The sequence below is a fragment of the Trachypithecus francoisi genome, unplaced genomic scaffold, assembly GCF_009764315.1.
Source record: "Trachypithecus francoisi isolate TF-2019V2 unplaced genomic scaffold, Tfra_2.0 Contig00530, whole genome shotgun sequence".
NCBI lineage: Eukaryota > Metazoa > Chordata > Mammalia > Primates > Cercopithecidae > Trachypithecus > Trachypithecus francoisi.
The window spans coordinates 35,755-59,632 of NW_022680704.1; the positions used below are offsets into that span (position 1 = coordinate 35,755).

Consider the following 23,878-nt stretch of genomic DNA (forward strand, 5'->3'; position numbering starts at 1 on the left):
TAATTCTTTGCCTTTAATTGTCCCCACAGGGGTCACTGGCCCTTTACCTCAAGGTTCGGTTGGCCTGGTGTTAGGTAGGGCATCCACCTCTGCTAAAGGAATCACTGTTCATACTGGTCTCATTAATTTTGATTCCTCTGATGAGATTAAACTTACGGTGTCTGCCAAGGTTCCTGTTTCCACTCTGGCCAGTGAGTCAATTGCTCAATTACTTTTACTACCTAATATTGTTTTAAACAAAGGAGATAAGACACAGAGCCCTGGGATGGGCTCCGGTGGTGAAAAAGCTGCTTATTGGATTAATGTAATTTCTAAACAATGGCCCACCTGCACCATACACATTCAAGGAAAAAAGTTTGAGGGCCTAGCAGATACTAGGGCTGATGCTTCTATTATTTCCTCTTGGTCTCATGCTCTAGTTTCAGAGCATAAGGAGCAGTGGAGCTGACATTTGGAACAGCTGAGTACTCACAAGCCATTGCTGATAATGACCCTCTCGTGTTGTAAAGGCTCTCACTGGGAGCAGGAGCCCTTTGGGTGGTGAAAGTCCCCGGTAAACAATCGCCATGCTCTTTGTCACTTTGTGAGGAAATTATTTAAGATAGTGATTTTTTTGACCCTCCCCTTGCTAATGACTCTTGAGGCAGAATTGGTCACATACGAAGCTTCCTGATCTCCATATAGGAATCATGAGCCCACATAGAGCTATGGAAGTGACAGTAATACCGGCTTCAGTCTTGGAGTCTCTTCATGGTTGAGTTTACAATATCCAGCTGAATAAAATAGGGACAGGTTCTGAGTTTTCTTTATCTTGAAATATTTCCTTAATGAAATGATACACTTTGCATGAGCTGTCTGTAGGTGTCCCGCTCTAGGGAATAGAAAGACACGCATCCCCTTTCACAGAAATCCACAAGAATAGTAGCTGCCAGTGTTGAGGGCTCTGTGCCAGGGGTATGTATGTATACATATATTGTAATTTGGTCTGTCCAACATTGAAGTAGGAATTATACTCCCCACTTTACAGAAAAGAGAAGTGAGGCTCAGAAAGGGAAGTTAATTTTCCCAAGGTCACACAGCTAGCAAGTAGTGGAGCCAGATACAAACCAGACCTGTCACACTCCGGGGTCCTCACTCTCAGCCACTGTGCTATATACTTGGATCAGGCTTCTTTTTTTTTTTGAGACGGAGTCTCGCGCTGCTGCCCAGGCTGGAGTACAGCGGCCGGATCTCAGCTCACTGCAAGCTCCGCCTCCCGGGTTTACGCCATTCTCCTGCCTCAGCCTCCCGAGTAGCTGGGACTACAGGCGCCCGCCACCTCCCCCGGCTAGTTTTTTGTATTTTTTAGTAGAAACGGGGTTTCATCATGTTTGCCAGGATGGTCTCGATCTCCTGACCTCGTGATCTGCCCGTCTCGGCCTCCCAAAGTGCTGGGATTACAGGCTTGAGCCACCGCGCCCAGCCCGGATCAGGCTTCTTTTCACAAGCTCGAAAGGGCTTTAGTAAACAGCCAGCAATAAGGGCCACATGCTGTTCCTCAACTCTCTTAAATCCAAAGTAACAGTTTTGGGTGGATGGCACCTATTTTTAATCTGATTGAGCACTCAGAAGCCTCTAGAGTCAGTTGCTTAGCTCAAAGCAGTTATTCTACGCTAATGAAATCGTGATTATGAGTGCCACACTAGATGAAGCAGAATTCTCTGACCTCAAAACAGTCATTTATCTGTACCCAGAGATGAGTCCAAATTATTTTCTAAGAATTTGGATGTAGCCTGACAGTAATGTGTACTAATTTAGACCACTGTCTTTGGAGTTTGATTGTGGTTCTGCATTTAACTATTATTTCAGGCTACTAAAACTCTCTGTGGCTTAGTCTCCTCAACTGTAACATGGCAATAATAATGCCTATCTGTACTGGAAGCCACGTGAGGTGTCTTCCTAATTACAATGGCTGTCTGAATTCTCATCCTCCCAAAACACACATTATTGAGGACAATAAGTGCCCATGATTGAGCGCTGAGGACGAAAGTTCAGTAAGACCCCATGCTAGCCATCAAGATACAGGAGAGAAATGTAAAATCATCACAATAATTAATTACAATAGAGTCTGGTAAGTCCTATGACAAGATAAGTACCAAGAGAATGTTACTCTACTAGGGGTGGAGGTTGAGGAAAGTTTTGGAGGTGACATTTAGGCTGGGTCTTGTTAGATAAGAAGGATTTGCAGAAAAGGTCAGTTGTTTGCCCAAAGGACCTCTAACTAGTAGCGTTTCAGGAACTGTGATACATGAAGTAGGACAGAGGGGGTCTCTGCTTTTCTACCCCAGAATTAGGAACCAGAAGTGAAACATCAAGTACTTTAGACTTACAAGTGAAGTCTAAAGTTGACTTCACTTTAGAAAGTGGCCCAGGGGGACTATCACAAGGTTGCAAAGTTATCCCACTACCCTCTAGCAGCCCAGGTATCCTCCTTGTCTCACATTATATATCTTTTGGGACACAGGACACATGGCCAACAGTTATACATGTCTCCAGCTTCCTTGCCATTGGAGAGGGAAAAGGGCATATTCTCCTTACCCCTGACACCACCCCCACTCCCCCTAAAAAAAAAAACAAGGGTAGTGTGTGTTTAAGAAAATCATTCATCTAGATTAGGAGTGCTACAAGGAGGGGGAAATGAAACCTCACTCCCCAGCTGGTTGGTTACTATGGTCCCACCCCCACTCCCACCCCAGAACTGCAGGATGAGAGATATCCTAGAGGAGTTCAATATGCATAACTTGAGTTTGGGTTCTCAGAAATGAAGTTGGATGAGAGGAAGCAGAGCTTTATCTCAAGAAAATTACATAGCTCCTATAGGCAAAGACCATCACTGCCTAGGTGCCTAGCAGCAGAAAGAATCAGACCAACGCAGTGGGAGACTGAGGTCACCTCTGTACCACCAGCAGGTGATAAGGGAGCATCCCTGCCTGTTCTGTACTGCTTTTCCCTACCCTCATTTCCAGAGGTGCTAGGCCTGGAAGTTAGGGGTGGGTGGGTCGGGGGAAGAAGGGAAAGAGCAGACTGTACCCTTGCCAGCTGGCACCTAGCTCCCAGACTGTAATTTCTCTTTGCGATTCTCTTATGCCGAGCCCATGCCTGCCCCATAGCAGACATTCAATACCAATGTTCAATACTTATGCCAGCCCTTTTCTCAGTCACTCACAGCTTTTTTGATTTAGGAGTCTTTTTCATTATTTAATTTTTTTTTTTTTAATTTTGTGGAGATAGGGTCTTGCTCTTGTAACCCAGGCTGGTCTTGAACTCCTGCCCCGGCCTCCCAAAGTGCTGGGATTACAGATGTGAGCCACTGCACCCGGCCTGGTGTAGCAGTCCTATCTGTCTGTCAGAGGAGGGCGTTCCCTTGGCTCAGAGCCTTGCTTAGGTAACATGGAAGGACCCAGGGTACACAAGGTAGGTGGCTTTTCTCCGGAAATGCCAGTTTCTGGGCAGGGCTTAGGTGTCTGCAGTCCCTAGTCCCGCCCCTGGCCTTGCATTCCAGCTCAGCAGGTGGAAGGTATAAATTTCAGCTGCTCTCAGCCCTGCTGTGTTTTTCTAAAGCCTTCTAACAGCAACATGAAGTTGGCAGCCTTCCTCCTCCTTGTCATCCTCATCATCTTCAGCCTAGAGGTACAAGGGCTTCAGGCTGCAGTGAGACCGTTGTGGCTTTTGGGTAAGTCCAGGCAAAAGGTAGCCCGGTTCATTTTTCCTTGAATGAGGGGGCCAGAAAGTAGGACATCAGGGACCAGTGTGTGCTGGGGAGGAGAGGGGAAGAAAGGAGAGAAGAAAAGGTCTTAAAGGGCCACTGCAGGGAACCTCCGGTGCTACTCAGTTCCCCAGAGCAGAATCTCTTTTATTCTACCTCCACTTTTCCCTACTCCTTTCCCTGGGTCACTGCTCCATTTGGACTCTCTGTACCTCCCCTCTTACCTCCTCATCAGCCACCCTCTGACTCCTGCCATCTCCCTCTCCATAAGCTTCTTCCTCTCTTGCTACAAATAAATTGGATCACCTAGAGAAAATATTTTCTTAATCATGTTAAACATTAATCATCTCAATCTCTTCTTTTCACCAACATTCTCAAAGGAGTAATCTTAGTTCTCTGTCCTTACTTCCCCACAAGTCATTCCTTGACCCCTTGAAGACGGCCTCCAGCCTCCAGCCCCGCCCCATCGCTCTCCTGAAACTTGTCTTCCAGATTCTGGACAAATCTCATGACTCCTCAGCCGCCAAGTCTTTAACCTCTGTAGTGTCTGACACTGCTTGCCACTTCCTCAGTTCTCAAACTTTCTTTTCTCCTGCATTATCCTTCATGGTATTTATTCTTCTCTCTAAACATTATTGGATTCAGTTATTACTTTCTTTTCTTCTTCGCTCTCCTTCCCTCGACATTAAACTGGTTGGCAAATACTGTCCATTCTCTGAAAGTGTCTCTTGCATATGTTCTTTCTTTCCCCTGCCATCTCCCATTGTCACGCAGCACTTCCAGCCCTGATGACTTCATGTCTGGGCCATGCCAGGAGCTTCCTAACAGCTCTCCCTGCCCCTGTCTTTGTGCTGCAGTTTGCTTGCTTGTTGAATTCTGTTCCATTCTAGGCTCTCACACCAGAATAATCTTCCTAATTAAACATCAATCACATCCCTGTCTTCATCTATCAAATGAAATCCAAACTCCTAAGGCCCTCAAGATCTGCACCCCCACGCCCCATAACTTTTTCCCCTACTTACTTTGCCTGCTTCATTTCCAGCTGTTCCCTAACACTTACCCAGCCCTCCACTTGCCACTCCTCCTGTGTTCCTTATATTTCAGGTTGAGGAGTGAAGTGGATGAGGTACCCAGGGTGCAAACATTAAACGGGTGCTCACTGCCAGCATTGTGCAAGGGCCTCCTGGAATGGCATGCCCTAGGCACCTCACTTGCCTCACCCTAATCCTGGCCCTGCATTTCCCCTTGGGAATTGTTGCTAGTAATTCTTTTTCCTTCTCACAACACTCCACCCATGCCCTTCAGTTCTGACTTAAAAAGATTCCTGCACTTCAAAACTCACCTTTTCTGATTAATCTAATTGGAAGTAATGTCGTATTCTCTGAGCCTCTTTTTCTTTTTGGCAGGATCTTGCTTTTTTGCCCAGACCAGAGTGCAGTGGCACGATCATGGCTTACTGCAGCCTAAATCTCCTGGGCTCAAGTGATCCTCCTATCTCAGTCCCCCAAGTAGCTAGGACCACAGGCATGTGCCACTAAGTCTGGCTAATTAAAAAAAAAATCAAACATTGTAGAGACTGGGTCTCAAACTTCTGTGCTCAAGCGATCCTCCCACTTCAGCCTCCCAAAGTGCTGGGATTACAGTCATGAGCAACCATGCCCAGCTGAGACTCTTTAATTCTTCAAATATACCTCTCTTAGGACACTTGTTACATATTGCTTTGTTTTTAGTACTTTGAATATGTCTTATCCATATTGTTAGACTCTAAGCTGTTTGTCTTACATCTTTGTATTTGCTGAATAATTTCCTGTTTTATACATAGTAAGAAATCAACAGATATATACTTAATAAGTAGATATTATTGATTTAGTAAGTCAAACTGCTGTGAGTGGGGAAGAGGGATCTGCAGCCTGCTCACCACAAATCAACAAAAGCTATGGGAAGGATGGGGGGATGGTATTGATTTTCTCTGAGGTCTACAACTACATTGAAGATATCCCACCAGGTCCCCTTCTTACACTCCTCAGATACTGCTAATCAGTCCTAGCACTCATTCTCTTTGAATCTGGACAAGGTGTCTGACCCTTCTCAAAACAGCATCAGACAGCCACCTCCATTGACTGAAGTTGACAATGGAGAATAAAACTCATTACCCCTGCTGAATCCAGGGGCCCCTTTTTACAGATAAGAAAAGTCCCAGAAAGATCTAGAGACATAATCAGATAAAGAAATTCCTGCTAACAGCTGAGTAGCCAATCAAAGTACAGTACATATTCATCCAGAGTTCTGCGTATGTTTTCCTAGAAGCCTGTGCGATCTTAACCAACTCTTTGAACCTACTTCATTGGTCCTCAAAGAGCTTGATGTTCTGGAAACTTGGGAGCCTCCAATCAGGTCCGGAATGACTCCTTGAAATTTGGAGATATGCACTTATGTCAGGATGAGCTTCACCATGTGGGACAGCAGAAGGTGCTCAGACCGAGGAGCCAAGCAAATCTCAGTTGAATCTCACTTCTGTACCCACTGGCTAGCAAGTCACCTCTTTGAGCCCCAACTGCCACACCTGTAAAGTGGGCCTAGTAAGACTCACTGCATGGGGTGACTGCAAGGGACTCCCGATGGCACGTGGTGTGAGTCTCTTCTTCTCCACTCTATTCCCTGCAGAGTGGGGAAAGTGAAGACATTTAAGTGGGCTTCTTTACACTTTCCCTCCACAAACACAGTTATCCCCATCTCTAAAGTAGGCCTTACATTTTTGAGATCATGTGAATGCATTGCCTTTAACTAGAATGTATAAGATGTTAATGATATTATTCTGCAAGTAATAAATCATATTGCATATTGAATGAAAAGAAAAATATAGAACTGACTTCTTAATCAAGGGCTGTTCTTGTAGCATCTGTCCTAAAAGTACGGTGGTTTTCAGCACATCTGTTCTTCCATAGGTACCTGCGTCGAGCTCTGCACAGGTGACTGGGACTGCAATCACGGAGAGCACTGTGTCAGCAATGGGTGTGTCATGAGTGTGTTGCAGAGTAAGCACAGGTAAAAACACCCAGCCCTCTCTGCTTTCCCAAACGTTGTTCAGTCTAGGTAGGTTGTGCGTTAGCCTCAATGGGACTTTCCAGAAATGAGTAGGACAGACACCTATCTGTCTCCCTCTTCCCCCAACCTTCCCAAGAAAAAGATGCATCCATCACAGGATGGTGGTTTCCAGACCTTTAAAATAATTCCCTAACCCAGTATGTCCTGGAGCAAAATCAGACTATTTATTTAAGCAAAATGATAAAAATCACACATAATCCCCCACCTCAAAACAATGTCTGCTTAACACTTTGGTGCATATTTTAAACATACACAAATATATAATATTTACATAAAAATGAGATAATCTTGTGCTTTTTTTTTGAGATAGAGTCTTGCTCTGTCACCCCAGGCTGGAGTGCAGTGGCATAATCTCGGCTCACTGCAAGCTCCGCCTCCTGGGTTCACGCCATTCTCCGGCCTCAGCTTCCCGAGTAGCTGGGACTACAGGTGTCCGCCACCGTGCCCAGCTAATATTTTTGTATTTTTAGTAGAGACGGGGTTTCACCGTGGTCTTGATCTCCTGACCTCGTGATCCACCTGCCTCGGCCTCCTGAAGTGCTGGGATTACAGGCCTGAGCCACCGTGCCCAGCCCCAAACAACTTTAATGTCAATACTAATGCTTCTATCCCATCATCTTTGATAACCTATAGAAGTTCATCATCTATGCTCAGATACTTAGCAACCTTTAGTAATACATGTTTAAGATATTTCTTATTTTGATATTATGAATATGACTGTAACAAGTACTAAACTGTATACATATTTGTCCTTGGGACAAATTCTAAGATGTAAAATTGATGACTAAAGAGTATGTACATTGGCCAGGTGCAGTGGCTCACGCCTGTAATCCCAGCACTTTGGGAGGCTGAGGCGGGAGGATCACAAGGTCAGGACTGGAGACCATCCTGGCTAACACGGTGAAAACCTGCCTCTACTAAAAATATGAAAAAATAAATACATAAATAAAATTAGCCGGGCATGGTGGCGGGCACCTGTAGTCCCAGCTACTCAGGAGGCTGAGGCTGGAGAATAGTGAGAACCCAGGAAGGGGAGCTTGCAGTGAGCCGAGATTGCACCACTGCACTCCAGCCTAAAAAAGTATGTTCATTTTAATCCTGTGATGTACACTGCCATGTTGACTTATGAGAACCCCTTTTCTGTGAAAATGTCTCGGGGGCCTCACAGGATAATTTATTTGTTTTCAGTAGCCATTAGTTGAAAAATGCATAATAAAAAGCTACCATAATTCAGTTTTGATTATAAACTATGTTGCAATAAACACAAAAGAATCAGCACACACTTTAAATAAAAACCCTTTGTGTTCAGAATGTATTATTTGGCCAATCCACCTGCAATCCTTGGGGTGCTTAGGCTGCCTCTTTGCAGGTGTGATTGATTTCCCAAATCAGGAACTGTTGCCTCTTGATTGTATTCTGTGGACCCAGGTCCCCAAACCAGCAGGTCTGGGGCATAATTTTTTTGTCTTTTTCTCAGATGAAGAGTTATCTTAAGGATCATCTTTCTCTAAGATAAGCATTCCTTCCTGGAGTTCCTGTCTTCCAAGATGTGACTGTCTGGAGTTTGTTGACTAGGAAGACGGATGAAAATGGCGAGCCTGTGGATAGGGACTACAGGGGATATGGGAGGCAGGGGGGAGCGGTTGTTTCTTTTAATAAATCCTCATTGTTAAAAGCACTCATACTATTTGAGTTATTTGGTTAAAGGTGAGGAGGAGGGGGGAGAAGGACAGATGACATTTGTTGCGTACTGACTATCAACAAGGACCATGTTAAATTCTCCCCAGACATTATCTAAGTATCCTTAACAACCTTTTGACTGCACTTCTTATCATCACCATTTGAGGACACTGAGGTTTGGGGCAAAGTCATATAGCAAGTAAGTGTCAGGGCCTAAACTAGAATCTCATGTGGAATGCCACATAAGGCCTATGCATTATAGCATGGTGGTCAGGAGCCCTGACTCTGAATTTCAAACCCAGGCCCACCACACAGCCATGTTGCCTTCAGTGAGAATCTTTGTCTTTCTGTGATTCAGTTTCTCATAGATATAATAGTACCTCATAAAACTACAAAGATAAAAGAGGGTCATGTAAAGTACTGACACATAGAAAGCATTCAGTAAGTGTTAACTACAATGATTATTAACACAGTAGTACCCCTAATCCACGGGGGATATGTTCCAAGACCCCCAGTGAATGCACAAAACCATGGATAGTATCAAACTCTACATATACTGCCAGGGATAGCATCAAACTCTATATATGTGTGTTCTGTCCTATAAATACATACTTACGATAGAGTGTAATTTATAAATTAGGCACAGTAAGAGATTAACAATAACTAATAATAAAATAGAACAAATGAAACAATATGCCAACATCACCGCTCTTATGCTTTGAAACCATTATTAAGCAAAATAAAGGTTACTTGAGGCCGGGCGCGGTGGCTCAAGCCTGTAATCCCAGCACTTTGGGAGGCCGAGGCGGGCGAATCACAAGGTCAGGAGATCGAGACCATCCTGGCTAACATGGTGAAACCCCGTCTACTAAAAAATACAAAAAAACTAGCGGGCGAGGTGGGGGCGCCTGTAGTCCCAGCTACTCGGGAGGCTGAGGCAGGAGAATGGCGTGAACCCGGGAGGCGGAGCTTGTAGTGAGCTGAGATCTGGCCAGTGCACTCCAGCTTGGGTGACAGAGCGAGACTCCGTCTCAAAAAAAAAAAAAAAAGTTACTTGAACACAAGCACTGGAACAGTGGATCTCATAATTGAGATGGTTATTAAGTGACTAACGGGTGGGTAGCATATAAGGCGTGGGTATGCTTGACTAAGGGATGATTCACATTCCAGGCAGAATGAAGTGGGACCGTGCAAGATTTCATCACACTACTCAGAACATCAGCAGGTTGGAATGTATGAATTATTTCTGGAATTTTCCATTTCGTATTTTTTTTTTTTTGGACAGAATTTTGCTTTGGTCACCCAGGCTGGAGTGCAATGGTGCGATCGCGGCTCACTGCAATCTCTGCCTCCCAGGTTGAAGTGATTCTCCTGCCTCAGCCTGCCAAGTAACTGAGATTATAGGCGTGTGCCACCATGTCCAGCAAATTTTTGTATTTTTAGTAGAGATGGGGTTTCAACATGTTGTTGGTCAGACTGGAGTCAAGCTCCTGACCTCCAGTGATCAGCCAGTCTCAGACTCCCAAAGTGCTGGGATTACAGGCATGAGCCACTGCGCCCAGTGCATTTCATATTTTCATACTGTGATTGACCACGGGTAATCGAAAAGGCTGAAAGCAAAACTACCGATAAGGGGGGACTACTATGTAATCAAATAGTCTGATGACCCAGAAACAGAACTCAAGGCCAATCCTCCTTTCTAGCCTCTCCTGGTTCAATGTGTAATCTGGATACTGAAATCAAGCTCCTCTCTTCTGGTTTTCCCCATTACAAAATGTGGGAGGTAAAAAACAATGGGTTTATAATTTCTTGTCTATGTTCTTCACAATCACAGCCAGCCTGGGCTGCAATCTGATTTCAACTATTTGCTGCCCGTGCAGCTTTGACCAACCGTTTATACTCTGTGGCACCATTTTCTCAACTGTAAAAGGGGGAAATAATATCTACCTCATTTGATGCTAAGACTTATAAAACTTTATAGTTTACAAAGCATTTTCACAAAAATCCCATTTGATTTGCACATCAACCAATGGCAAATAGGGGACCCTGAATAAAAAATTAGTGAGTTCATTCACATTCCAGGGGCTGTGCTAGCCCTGGGATACAACAGCGAATGAGACAAACGGGATCTGCGCCTTCATGGAGTTAACATTCTAGAGGAAGCAAGATGATAAAGTAAGCAAATAAACAAGATAACTGCAGGTTATGGTAAATTTTCTGAAGGAAATAATCAAAGATGTGAATTAGAGTGAAATGGGGGTATGCAAGCCTACATGAGTTAGGATGATCCAGACTCTCATGAAGGGATAAAAATGAAGTCTTGAGAGGTTTCCAAACATGAAAGGAGTGAAATTCCATTGAGGTTCCAGATCATCCGATGCGAACGTGTTTAGCACCGCTTAAAGCCCCTCAGTCACTGTAGGACTATGAAAATGTAGAGAATTGAGGAGGAGACAGGAGATTTTCTTGGAAGAAGGCTTTTGCCATGGTGTGTTTCCACAGTTTCAGTGTGGGAGATGGGAGCAGGAGTGCTACTGTATAAACTCAAGCCAATGCAGGGTGCGTTCCAAGACCTCTCTCAGAGCTTGAGATATGTTTCCTTCAGTTGGTAATCATTGTAGAGTAGGGATATCCATTTCCTTAAAGGAACCACACTAATCCACAAGGGTATTTTCTACCAGAACTCAACAGACCGGCATCAGTATACTGTATTTTACAATTCCTGGACCATTCCAACCTGAATAACACAATACATAGGTCATCCATATTGCAACTTAAGGTCAACCACACCAAACCCAGATCCTTCCTACAGTCTCTTTGAACCACCTGCATTGTGGAAATGACCACTCACATCCTTCTAGCCCAATGTGTAAGACAGCTCTTTAGTACTACTTCACATACTCTTGGTCTTACATTTTCATTCTAGCCTTTGCTACAGCAACTAGTTTATCACAGGCATCTACTAGCTTAGCACAGGTCTAACTGGTGAGAGCCTTGCCTCAGATATGCACCCTAGTTTCCTCACTTTTGCCTCAGGGCTTCTTTGACTATGCAATATAGGACTCCTGCAGGAACCAAGCACAGATACATGCTCAATACAGGAACAACAGTGAATTAATGCCTTGTGGGCAACTTTTGACAATAGAGTCCAAAAGCTGACAGACAAATGCTTCCCCTCTCTGTTCCTTCAGAAGAAGGGTTTTGACAGCTTCACAAGGCTTCTCAGAAACTCCCGAGGACTGAACAATCAGTCACCCCTTGCAATGGCCATCTCAATAGCACATATTGGTATTAATTCTCCTTCCTTCCCTGTTCATTCCTGGATAAATCACTCACCTATCAACGTCGTCTGAGGCTCTGCTTTCAGGGAACTCAGATTAAAATATCCAACGACTAGGTTTCAGCTCCTGATCTTCCCTGAACAAATGCTTGAATACACACACATACTGCACACACACAATGCACATACGGACACAGACCAGGAATAAGAAAAAATACACCAGCACAATAGAATCTAAATCCAAACAAAAAAATTAACATTTCTCTCCAAGCCTAAAGTCTTCAGAAAACTACCTCTGCTAAAGCATACCCCCAATTTTCATTCCTGAACAGAAATGTTTTATTCTCAGGACAAAATATACATCCAGGTGACTTCAAGGCTTTCCCTAAGGGCCAAGGGTGAGGTTTTGCTTTATATTTGCATAACTCAAAGGCCCTAGAGATGGTTTTCCCAATCTGTCCAACTGTGAAAGTCAAGCCTCCACTTCCTGGATGACTGAAAACTCATCACAGATTTTTAAATGGCCATTGTATTCTCCAGCTTCTTGACTTCAAAAAATCTTGGGGTGTCTCAACTCAACCCGGTCACCCTTGGGCAGATTATGTTTTACATGATTCAGTTGAACTCCAAAATTACTCTTCTAGTGGGGCGAGGGGCCTCATGATCTATGACAGGATTCACACTGGGAAAAGGGGAGAAAAAGGAACCAAGAGTGCAGCCAGCTGTCACGTAAGTAGGGAAAGCTGCCCTATATTCCACTGGCCAGATTGTAATCACATAACCATAGCCAACTGCAAGGAATGCTGGGGAATGTAGCCTTTATTCCGGGTGGTTTTGTGCCTGGGGCAAGATTTTAGAAGAGTAGAAGGGTGTCTTAGAACTAGCGGTTTCTGCTACTGCCATCCACAGCATACCCTCTCCAACTCCGGCCTGAATCTGAAACTCTAGTACTTAACAGAGTACCTTCAGTCCTGTCCAGGAACAAATTCTGGGAGGACAAACTTTCTGGAAGCACAAATTGAGAATTCACTTTTCAGTCAGGGCTCAAGAAGGAGTGGCCAGCGAAAAATCTCCAAGCCAATTCTTTCTTTCTGTAGCCAATTTCCTGTCTCTTCTCTCCTCTTTTCTCTCTCTTTTTTTTTTTGAGACGGAGTCTCGCTCTGTCGCCCAGGCTGGAGTGCAGTGGCGCGATATTGGCTCCGCCTCCCTCAGCCTCCCGAGCAGCTGGGACTACAGGCGCCCGCCACCCCGCCTGGCTAATTTTTTTTTGCATTTTTAGTAGAGACGGGGTTTCAACGTGTTAGCTAGGACGGTCTCGATCTCCTGACCTCGTGATCCGCCCGCCTCGGCCTCCCAAAGTGCTGGGATTACAGGCGTGAGCCACCGCGCCCAGCCTCCAAGCCAATTTCTGACAAGCATTGTGGGGTACTAGTCGAGGGGTCCCGCAGTGACGGATACCCCTCTGAGTCCCAGTCCGGTCTAGAAAAAGTACTTCCGGAACTAGCGCGCGGAGCGGGAGAACGCCTCGGAAGTATTTCCTTGGGCCTCCCCCCCACGTAGTAAAGATGGCTGCTGTGCAAGTTGCCGGATCTTGCCTTCCGGGCAGCCGCGGGAGGCACCGCGGGAAGCAATCCCTGAGCGAGGCAATGCGTTTCGCCGCTTGTCTGCCAGGCTCTGCGCCCTTCGCCCGGATGACAGCAGCTTCGCGCGCACCGAGATCCACCTGCTCTTCGATCAGCTCATCTCCGAGAACTACAGCGAGGGCAGTGGCGTGGCTCCGGAGGTAGGCGGCGCGCCCGGGAGAGAGCTGGTGCGGCGCCTGCTGGCACCGGCCCCACCCCTCCGGGAACCCGGCTGGTGGCCTCCGCCTGCCTTTCCCTGCTGTTCCCACTCTCGCGCGTGATGATTTAGTTTCAGGCTGGCGTGCCCCCTCCTACCTTGGCACATTCTTAGTTCTCCGTTTGGAAGACCCTGCAGAGCTTGGCACGCTCGACTCATTCAAAACCCAACTTGACGACTCCTGCTCTGATAATGCCTCCGGTTTTCTCTCTGATACCACCTTTCCGTCTGTCCGCACCCTCCTTCACTCCCTCTCTGTGCACCCAGAACACTTTGTTGACAAAATACGTTAGTACTGTTTATTGCTCACATGGTACACGGACCACGTGGGAATCTTAGAACTTGAGTAGTATTAGGTCTTTTTTTGCTGATGAAAATACTGAATCTCATAAAAATACAGTATACAAAACTCTGCCACAAAGCCCTTACGTTTTGTGCTCCTGCACACTGGCTCCTCCCCTCTGCCGTCTTTTTGAGTAATCTTACATACATAAGGCCTTAAATTAATGAATTCTCTGAACTGTTGACACCATGGCCTTCTGGCCCTACGTGGGAAAGAGGCAAGTGGTGCAAGTTGCCTGCTTGCACAGGCATTTCAAGCTAGACGGTTCCTAAAGATGAAATTCATTAGCTCCAAACACACATTCCCTTCCGCAACCCATCCCACCTTCCAACACACATGCACCATCCACCAAGTCACACAAGACACACTGTTTCTTCCCTCCTTCATCCCAGATCCTGTCCAATTCAGATATTTCAGAATGTGTCTCATATATATTTCTCAGTTCATCCCCTCCTGTCTGTTCCCATAGCGAGTGCCTTAGACCTCAGGCAAGGCGTCTTATGCCTGGACTGTTCCACTGGTCTCCTCTAACTGATCTCCTACCTCCTGTCTAGCTCCTCTCCAAGCCAGTCATTCCTCTGATGCCAGAATGATCTTTTCTTTAGGAGGAAAAAAATTTGATCATAAAATTTAAAATCTGCTTTGGAAAAGTCTTCAATACATATCGGTAAATGGTTGAAGCAAGTTGCAGAACAATTCATACAGAATGAGATCAGTATGAAGCTGGAGAGGGATTTTAAAATATGTGTGTTTATGTATGCAAAGTAAAAAGGTCTGAAAGAATTGACAACAGAATAATAGTGTATGTCATTAGGAAGCAGAGTGAGATTAAGGCAGTAGTCGGGGACGTTTGCTGTATTTGTATAATATGATACTTTTGCAACAAAACTTCGTGCCTTTCCATTTTCTCCTGTTACTCCTTTTGTTCCTGTGTGCAGTCATTTAAAACTTGCTGTTCTTCAGGCACCTACTGGTGTTTCACACCTCCAGGTTTTTGCACACTCTGACCACTCTGCTTGCAGTGTTTTTTGATGCCCTGTCTGGCAAATTTCTCCTCATCCTTCAAATCATTCCAGGTTCTGCTTTACAATCACCTCCACAAGGCCTCCCTAATTACTGTTTCTGGACAGAGTTTGTACTTTATTCTTTCAGCACTTAATTCACCTTATTTTAATTATTTGTTGTGTTTCTTTCTGTCACTAGTTTGTGAGCTCTTTGAGGTTCGGGAACATGTTTGTTTTTACCTTTGGAGCCCAAGGACCTAGCACACTATGGCATATTGTGGGTGCTCGGAACCTTGTCATTCTATAAACATGGATGGATGAATGAAGAGTGTGACTTGCAAATAGGTCCCTCTTCTTTTTTTTAAGAACTCCCTAATTATGCATAAAATTCATAGAAGTGTTAGGTCTGATTTTTCCCAATAACATTGAACGTCTGGTTCACTTACCTTTTGGTATTTTTAACTTTCAGTTTGTGCTTTTATACCCTAGAAGCCTTTCTTTGGTTGTTTAATTATATTGTCTCTACATATATAGAGAGCAGAGTCTTCAGCCTGACCAAAACCATGTTGATTCTTTTCCTTTTTTTTTTTCTTTTTTCTTTTTTTTTAAGAGACAAGGTCTCACTCTGTCATCCAGACTGGAGCGCAGCAGCAAGATCATAGGTCACTGTGACCTTGAACTCCTGGGCTCAAGCTGTCCTCCCACCTCAGCCTCCCAAGAAGCTAGGACTACACACCACCATTTCCAGATAATTTTTTTTAAAAGCTTTTTCTGTAGAGATGGAGTCTCACTATGTTGCCCAAGCTGGTCTTGGACTCCTGGGCTCAAGCAGTCCTCCCGCTTTGACCTACCAAAGAACTGGGATTAGGTGTGAGCCACTGTGCCTGACTTTTTCCTTCTTTTTTAGCACATCCTATTTTTGTGCTGTCACTTCATTTTTCTCCTTCTTGCCTCACATTTTCTTTCCCCATTTTGAATGTGAATATTTACTTTGGCTTTCCCATTTGGCTGTGTTTTGAGGATCTTCACTTGACTAATCAGTATTTTACCTCTTCTTTGTTTGTTTGTTTTTTTTTTTTTTGTTAGGACGTTAGTGCTCTTCTTGTCCAGGCTTGCCGACTGGTACCTCTTAACCAGAATCATCTTGTCAGCAAAGTGTCCCAGCTTATCCACCATTTACTTAACAGATTACAGATAATCATGTGTGTAACTCTAAAATTCAGATCATGAACTTTTGAAAGTAGATACCTTTGAAATACTACATCTGTAGTAGGTATGATAGACTGTTTTTTGAGATGCTATAGGAAAAGCAAATGCCTTAGTAAGAATACTTTTAAAGCAAATATAACTCTGATCCAAAAAAAAATTATTCTGTAGAATTCTAGTAGTTTGTCTATTAGAAGTATGCCTTTCTGTTTGGTTCAGTTAACCAGTATCATTCAGGCCCCCAACCTTATAATTTCTTCTTTTTTTTTTTTTTTTTTTTTGAGACAGAGTCTCACACTGTTGCCCAGGCTGGAGTGCAGTGGCGCTATCTTGGCTCACTGCAAGCTCCACCTCCTGGGTTCACGCCATTCTCCTGCCTCAGCCTCCCAAGTAGCTGGGACTACAGGTGCCCACCACCACACCTGGCTAATTTATAATTTCTTATGGAAAATATATTTGAACAAAATATATCTAAGAATAAATTGAAATAACCCCCTACCTCTTTCCCACCAATATTTTTCCCCTTTCCTGAAGCTACCATTTTTGTGGTCTACTTTTGATGCTTCTAAAATATAAGAAGTAGCTTGGGGCCAAGGGGACAGAAGGATAAAAAGAGCCCAGTTATTTATTTAAGACTGTTATCACATGAGTATGTGCATATATTTAAGAGCACAAAACATATCAGCTAGCATTATGTGAATTAGGATGCTGTTGGCTGCAAGAAACAGAAAAGCCATCCCAGAGTCACTAAACAACTTTTAAAAAAATAAAAAGGAATCACTCCATGTCCCAAGTCCCAAGGGAGGCATCTGTAGCCCCTTAATAATAAGAGGCTCATCTTTCCCGTCACCATCCTCAGCATGTGGGTTACCCTCAGCTAGCATCTCTCCCAGTCATAAGATGGCTATGCCATTTCTGGACATCCCCTGCCAATGAAATGATTAATGTTCAGCAGAAGCTAAATAACTGTATTTTATATTGTGTCCCTTGCACTTAAGAGTAAGGAAATGTGTCCCATAAACTCTCTACTAGACTCCCCAGTATCTTGCTGGAGAGACTTAGGTCATATAAATACCTCTCTAAACCAGTCTTTAAGCAGGAGAATGGTCTTACTGTGAATAGCTCCAGCCAGTAGTTTCAACCTTCACTACACATTAGAATTACTTGGAGGAGGACTTAAGCTCCCTCGATGCTTACATTGTGCAGCAACAATTAGCCTACATCAGGGTTTCTCAGCCTCAGCACTATTGATATTTTGGCCCAGATCATTGTTTTAGGGGCTGTCTTGCACATTGTGGAATGTTTAGCAGCATCCTTGGCCTCTGCCCACTAGACGCCAGTAGCAGCTCTCCAATTGTGGCAGTCAAAAATGTATACAGGCATTGCCAAATGTTTCTTGGGGGTTAAGGTTGCCCCAGGTTGCCCCACTCTCTTAAACTAATTAGCGTTTACCCTTAGGTCTCATGTGGGAGAGGTAGACTTCCAAATTAAATTAGTACTCTGCCAGCAGGGAAGGAAGAAATGGATGCTGGTAGGTAACCAACCAACTCTGCTGCATGGAGTAAGGCTGTTTTCAGTTTAGAATCGTTGAAACGAACATGGGGTAGCTCCTGTGTGTTTACTATTCTCAGGTGTATCGTCTTTGTAACACTGGCAATTGGAGATGTTCCTGAACACCTGTGGCACCTATCACGCTTTACCAGCTTTCCAGCATTTGCTGACAGTTAGTCTCAATTGTCCATGAATTGACACTTGGATTAGTCTGGTCTGTCCCAAGAAGATGATCAGCTCCGTGACAGCAGGGATATGTCCTGTCTTCAGGGGGTATTCCTCAGGTCATGTTGGAGATGCAGTAGGTGTTTAGCAGTTATATTGGTTCACTGTGTATTCGTTGAGTGTATTATGTATAAGGCAGTTTAATTAAATTTCAGTGCATCGAAATACTCATATCTGTGTATTCACAGCTGCCAATGTCTGGTTAGTTCAAGGAAAAGTTACAAGGACTTTATCAAGTTCTACTTTACTAAAGAGGAAGAAGTGAGCAAGACCTTAGGGCGGGGAGAAGGCCCCTACGTTGATCAAACTTTCAGGCCCTTTAGAGGTGATCCTTTTGACACATAAACGACAGACACACACTCTGTCTTTTATACAGCTTGATTCAGGTGAGCATACATGTCCATAAAAGCATAATATCTTTTAAAATTTAGATCAGAATATATCTTTTCCTGTTGTGTTAGGTAATTGTGGATGAACAGCGCTTGGATTTCCTGTTGGCATATACTATTTCGGCTATTCATCAGTGTAGTTCCTGGACACACATGGAAATTCTTCAAGCCCTGGCAGCTCTGGTATACTGCAATGGCTCAAAATGTCAGAAGGTAGTTTAAAGTGCTTAATCCTTCCTTTGAAAGGCCAGGAGCACAGGCTCTGGTGCCAACACTGTGTTCAGGTTTCTATCTTGCTACTAATCTCTAGCAATTCTTACTTAACCACGCTGGGCCTTGTTTCCTCATGTATAAAAATTGTTACTCTGAGGATGAAGTGAGACAATACTTGTCAAGTTCACGGCCCTCGGTAGATAGTAACCATTATTCTTAATATTATCATTACCCATCAACCATGCGGCCACACTAAAGAGCATCAGCAGCTTCCTAGGCTGGGAGTAATGATCCTTATTGATGCTTTTTGGCATATCTTTGCATATCCATCTGAGACATTTATCTAACAGCTAGTCTTTTGGTGCCTAACTGCCATTTAGTTAAAAAAAAAGAAAGAGAGAGAGAGAAAGAGAGAGAAAAAAGAAAGAAAAAGAAAGAAAAAGAAAGAAGAAGGGAGGGAGGGAGGGAGGAAGGAAGGAAGGAAAATCTGTGTAAAACATAATATTTTCCTAGAAGCTGTTCTTTGACCTATGTTGACTCTTACTTGTCTTAGTACCTCCCAGAGCTACTAGGCAAGACCGGACTCTTAATGAAGTTGAGTGACTTGGCTCAGTCTGATCCTGAAGTCAGGAGAGCTGCAGTACATTGTATGGCAAACTTATGTCTCAGGTATGTGGCTGCAGTCAAGTTTCTCAATAGTCATAAGATAGTGCCTCTGTTGGGCCCTTTGTAGGTAGTTCCCTCTGCCTGAAGCCGGAGCTGACTTAGACAAATAACTAACTTTGCATTTCCCATGTACTTTACTAATAAAATCATCTTATGTTGTTTGTTCATTTTAATGTTGCTTGTAAAGAAGGAAAAAATAGACTAGGACCATATTTCTAAAATGTGGTAATAGTGACATAATGTGCAGTATGTCAAAATTTTGTTTTCTATTGGTATAACTTCTAAGCATATTAAGTTTTTAGAAGGATATATTCACGCAAATTTCAGTGCTGGCGAGATGTATCTGTAAAGGGCAATTTCTTTTTTTTTTTTTTTTTTTTTTGAGACGGAGTCTCGCTCTGTCGCCCGGCTGGAGTGCAGTGGCCGGATCTCAGCTCACTGCAAGCTCCGCCTCCCGGGTTTACGCCATTCTCCTGCCTCAGCCTCCAGAGTAGCTGGGACTACAGGCGCCCGCCACCTCGCCGGCTAGTTTTTTTTTTGTATTTTTTTAGTAGAGACGGGGTTTCACCGTGTTAGCCAGGATGGTCTCGATCTCCTGACCTCGTGATCCGCCCGTCTCGGCCTCCCAAAGTGCTGGGATTACAGGCTTGAGCCACTGCGCCCGGCCAGGGCAATTTCTTTTCTTTGAAGAAGACAGAAACAGCCCCAGCTGCTCACCCTAGATTCTCACAGTGGGCAGTTGAAAACGAGCAGCACAAATGTGAACTCGTCTCTGCATGGCACAGTGCTGTCCAGTGAGTAGGAAGGCAGGTACAGATGTGTGATTCTAGCTTGACAGGACCTATCTGGATTATTTCCCTCTTGGTACTGAGCAGCAGAACTAAAACAAGATTTTTCTTTCTCCATACTTTTTCTACCACAAACTTCTGTAACCTTTCCTTATGGAAACCATCCTTCCTCTATATTCATTCTAGCCCTGTGCCTGTCCCCCAGCAGTAAGTAATTAACCAAAATAATAACTTTTCATAGCATAGTTGCATTCAAGGGTATATTCCAACTCTAATAGTCTATATTACTGCTATTTTTAATTAGTCTTTTGCAAGCCTCATTTCAAAGGAGACTGAATTTGAGTTGTTTTCTCTATATGCATTCAGTGTGCCAGGACAGCCATATTTGGAGGAACCCTACCAAAATGTCTGTTTCCAAGCTTTCCTGACTATTTTACAATCTCCAAAATCATCTGATATGGATGATATCACATTTTGCATGGTGAGTGAACTATCATTGATCTAGTGAATGTCGTGGATGTGTCTAGAAGCAGATTGGAAAAGTGTTACTAATGAGTTTAATTTGCACTATTAGCTTTGTCTAGAGCAATACACATATATGAAATGTTTGTAACTTAAAAAGACTAAAATCATACCATTTCGGTTTAAATTATAAGAAGCTTTTTATTTGCTACATTTTACATTTCTAGCTTTTTAGAGGAAACTATTCTTTTTCCTTCTGAGTGTAAAAGCAACAGTTGCAGGCTAGTGACTGTCTTTAAGATGGAAGTGAAGAGAGATTTCACCAAATATATCTGCAATATTTTATTTCTTTTTAAAAAATATGATGCAAATGACAGTTTGTTAACGTCTTTTAAATTTAGAGTAACACATTTCAAATGTTATGTATCTAAGATAAAGTTCCTTCTAGTCTCCTGCTCAGATATAGCCACTGAAGACAATTTGTGCTATGTGCTCTCAGTTTTTTTTTATGTATGTAAATGAGCATATTTACAACTTTAAATGGAGTCATATTTAACATGCTGTTTTGTAACTTTCTTGTTTTGTTAAAACTTAATATCTCTGGGACATCGATTCGGTTCCTGTTAATATACCTCATACTTTCTAACTGCTATGGCTGGAAGACCTTGGACAAATTCGTTAACTTCTTGGAGCCTCCATGTTCCTGCCTGGAAAGGGACTGATATAACCGCATTGTGGGGTTCTTAAGAGAAGTAGATGAAATAAAGCATTCAGAGGGTCTGCTGTTCCTGTTGTTGAGTTTTACATTTAGCAGGGGGTTAGCTTCTTTTATCATTCTATCATAGTCATCATAACTGAAGTTTCAAAAATTTTCCCACTATTTCAAACAAGACTACAGTTCACATCGTCCCAATGTAGGAAGTATTTCTTAAGGACAGAGTTCTAGAAATGAGATTACTGAGTCAAGAAATCAATCTTGGTCAGAATTGCCCTCCAGAAACCAAGTTTTTATAATTTATCATCTGTTCCCACATACATCCCCTTGCCTTTAAGAGGGCTGGGTTTGCCATGTTACAAAGCTTCCCAATTCTGATCTGTGCTATCTCTTTTTTATCCCTTATGACATTTTTCTTGCTAAACATCTCTCTTTTTTCTTACTCGCCATTTGTACATACGGGTTTATAAACGTGCACAACAAGACCACTTCATTATTCTTTTCTTCTAGAAAAGAATTCATGGTAGTTTATCAGGTCTCCTTGGATCTTCATCTCTGCTCTGTGTGTGTATGTGTGTGTCTAAAGGTTTTTTTCATCATCCAGAGACTGTCTCTCTTCCTTCCTAAGTGGTGCTAATAAGTTGATTCCTGGACAACCAGATTTTATTCTGCCTTCTAACTGGGTCTCTCTTTTCTCCCTAGTTACTGCAAAATGCATTAAAAGGTATACAGTCACTTCTAAATGGTGGGAGAATGAAACTAACGCAGACTGATGAACTTGGAGCACTTTTAGCTGTGCTAAAGGTAAGGCAAGTCTTCATATGATCATTGTCTTTCCTGTTTCAACCCATGGTACAAGGACCACTTTACATCCTTATTCTAAGGCTAACTTTGAGGTATTAAAAGTTCTTACATATATTTTGAGAACGTAGACAAAAATGTTCATATTCAAAGACACTTAAGAACAGAAAATAAAAAATCTCCATTTAATAAATGCATCAACATTTTAAAATTATCTCTGAATCTTAGGAAGGGAATAGGTAGGGGGGTATGACCTGTAGAAGATTTAATTATAGATTATGTTGTACCTGTTTGTACTTGCAAGAAGAGCCAGTGCTTCTTGGCTTTCTTCTCCAAGTAGTAGGCAGGCCAACCAAGACTTGTGTCAGTGGGCAGCTTCCGAGTGTGCCAGTCAGTCGGAAAGTCAGGCCAGCATCTCCGGGGACCCAGGTTCTTCAGCCAGCAAAGTAAGAAGTAATTCTTTCCTTGTGGCATTCTCTTGCTCCAACATCAAATAGAGAGATAGCTATAGGTGGAGACAGGTAAATAAAAATGAAAAATTGGTTTAAAAAAATTATGGGCTGGGCGCGGTGGCTCAAGCCTGTAATCCCAGCACTTTGGGAGGCCGAGATGGGCGGATCACGAGGTCAGGAGATCGAGACCATCCTGGCTAATACGGTGAAACCCTGTCTCTACTTAAAAAAAAAAATACAAAAAACTAGCCGGGCGACGAGGTGGGCGCCTGTAGTCCCAGCTACTCGGGAGGCTGAGGCAGGAGAATGGCGTAAACCCGGGAGGCGGAGCTTGCAGTGAGCTGAGATCCGGCCGCTGTACTCCAGCCTGGGTGGCAGAGCAAGACTCCGTCTCAAAAAAAATAAAAAAAAATAATAAAAAAAAAATTATGGACAGATAAAGTAATTGGATACGTTTTATGAATAAATAAGGAAACTGAAACCAGACCTGATTTGATCTGACCAAACCAGATCCAGCTGGAGGCCAGATAAACTTCAGCTCTTCTTTAAGCCCTACGCCTTCAAGGTATCTATTTTCTGTCTCATTTATATTTCCTTAGTAGGCTTTTGAACATGAATCTGTGAGGGTTCCGATCCAGACATGGTAATAGTTCTGTTTTATGATTCATGGTTTTTTGGTTTTGTGTATGTGTGTCCTTGATTCATCATTATTAGAAGTTCATGTTTCACGGACTGCCCGGACTAAACATAGAGATGCCCATGGTGTTATACCCAACTCCGCTTCCTCAGTATGATGGGTGAACACCTATCAAACCACAGCAATCAGAATCCAGTGCTTCTCGACCAACTTTGGTACATTTATGTTTATTTCGAGTTAAGTTGTGGCTTATTTTTAATAGATTGCTATGTGTGTTTTCTATGATTTGCATCACTACTACCCTAAAAGCGTACCTTGAATTTTGTTTCAGTTTAGGGTTGTTAGCATAGTAAATTTAAATTCATGTGATGCTCAAAGTGCCAGTTAAGCATCTTATACTTCTTAGAAGTGTAGTCAGTGTGACAGCTATAAAAATGAGCATCCACTTTATACCCCTAACCAAGCATTCTCATCCCCGTGATGCTCAAGACCAGGAGTCAACAAATGTTTTTTAAACTTTCTCTACAAGGCTAGTAAATACTTTAGGTCTCTGTCATAACTGCCAACTCTGTTGTAACAGAGCAAAAGCAGCCATAGACACTATGTAAATGAATGGGCATGACTGTTTCACTAAAACTTTATTTACAGAAGCAGGCTGTGTGTTGGGCTGGATTGGCTTTTGGGCCATAATTTGCCAGCCCGTCTCTAGATCGTTAGAAGCCCACCTACCAGTCAGTGCGCCATCTCCACACCTTACAGTCACCTGATTTCCCAGCC

General features: G+C 43.3%; 1 protein-coding gene and 1 long non-coding RNA gene across 2 annotated transcripts in view; both read left to right on the forward strand.

The window, feature by feature from the left end:
- The first annotated feature begins 3,434 nt into the window (after positions 1-3,434).
- LOC117085219 lies at positions 3,435-8,528 on the forward strand. Its single transcript, XR_004437876.1, has 3 exons — positions 3,435-3,712; positions 6,691-6,790; positions 8,328-8,528. It is a non-coding gene; the product is annotated as an uncharacterized LOC117085219 (long non-coding RNA).
- A 4,832-nt stretch (positions 8,529-13,360) lies between these two features.
- HEATR6 (HEAT repeat containing 6) overlaps positions 13,361-23,878 on the forward strand; it is a 39,607-nt gene continuing 29,089 nt past the window's right edge. Inside the window, 8 exon segments of the mRNA XM_033213897.1 lie at positions 13,361-13,400; positions 13,403-13,593; positions 16,083-16,190; positions 18,440-18,580; positions 19,134-19,249; positions 20,401-20,515; positions 21,914-22,015; positions 23,179-23,316. Of these exon segments, the coding sequence (XP_033069788.1) occupies positions 13,376-13,400; positions 13,403-13,593; positions 16,083-16,190; positions 18,440-18,580; positions 19,134-19,249; positions 20,401-20,515; positions 21,914-22,015; positions 23,179-23,316 (936 nt within the window). The 5' untranslated portion in view covers positions 13,361-13,375.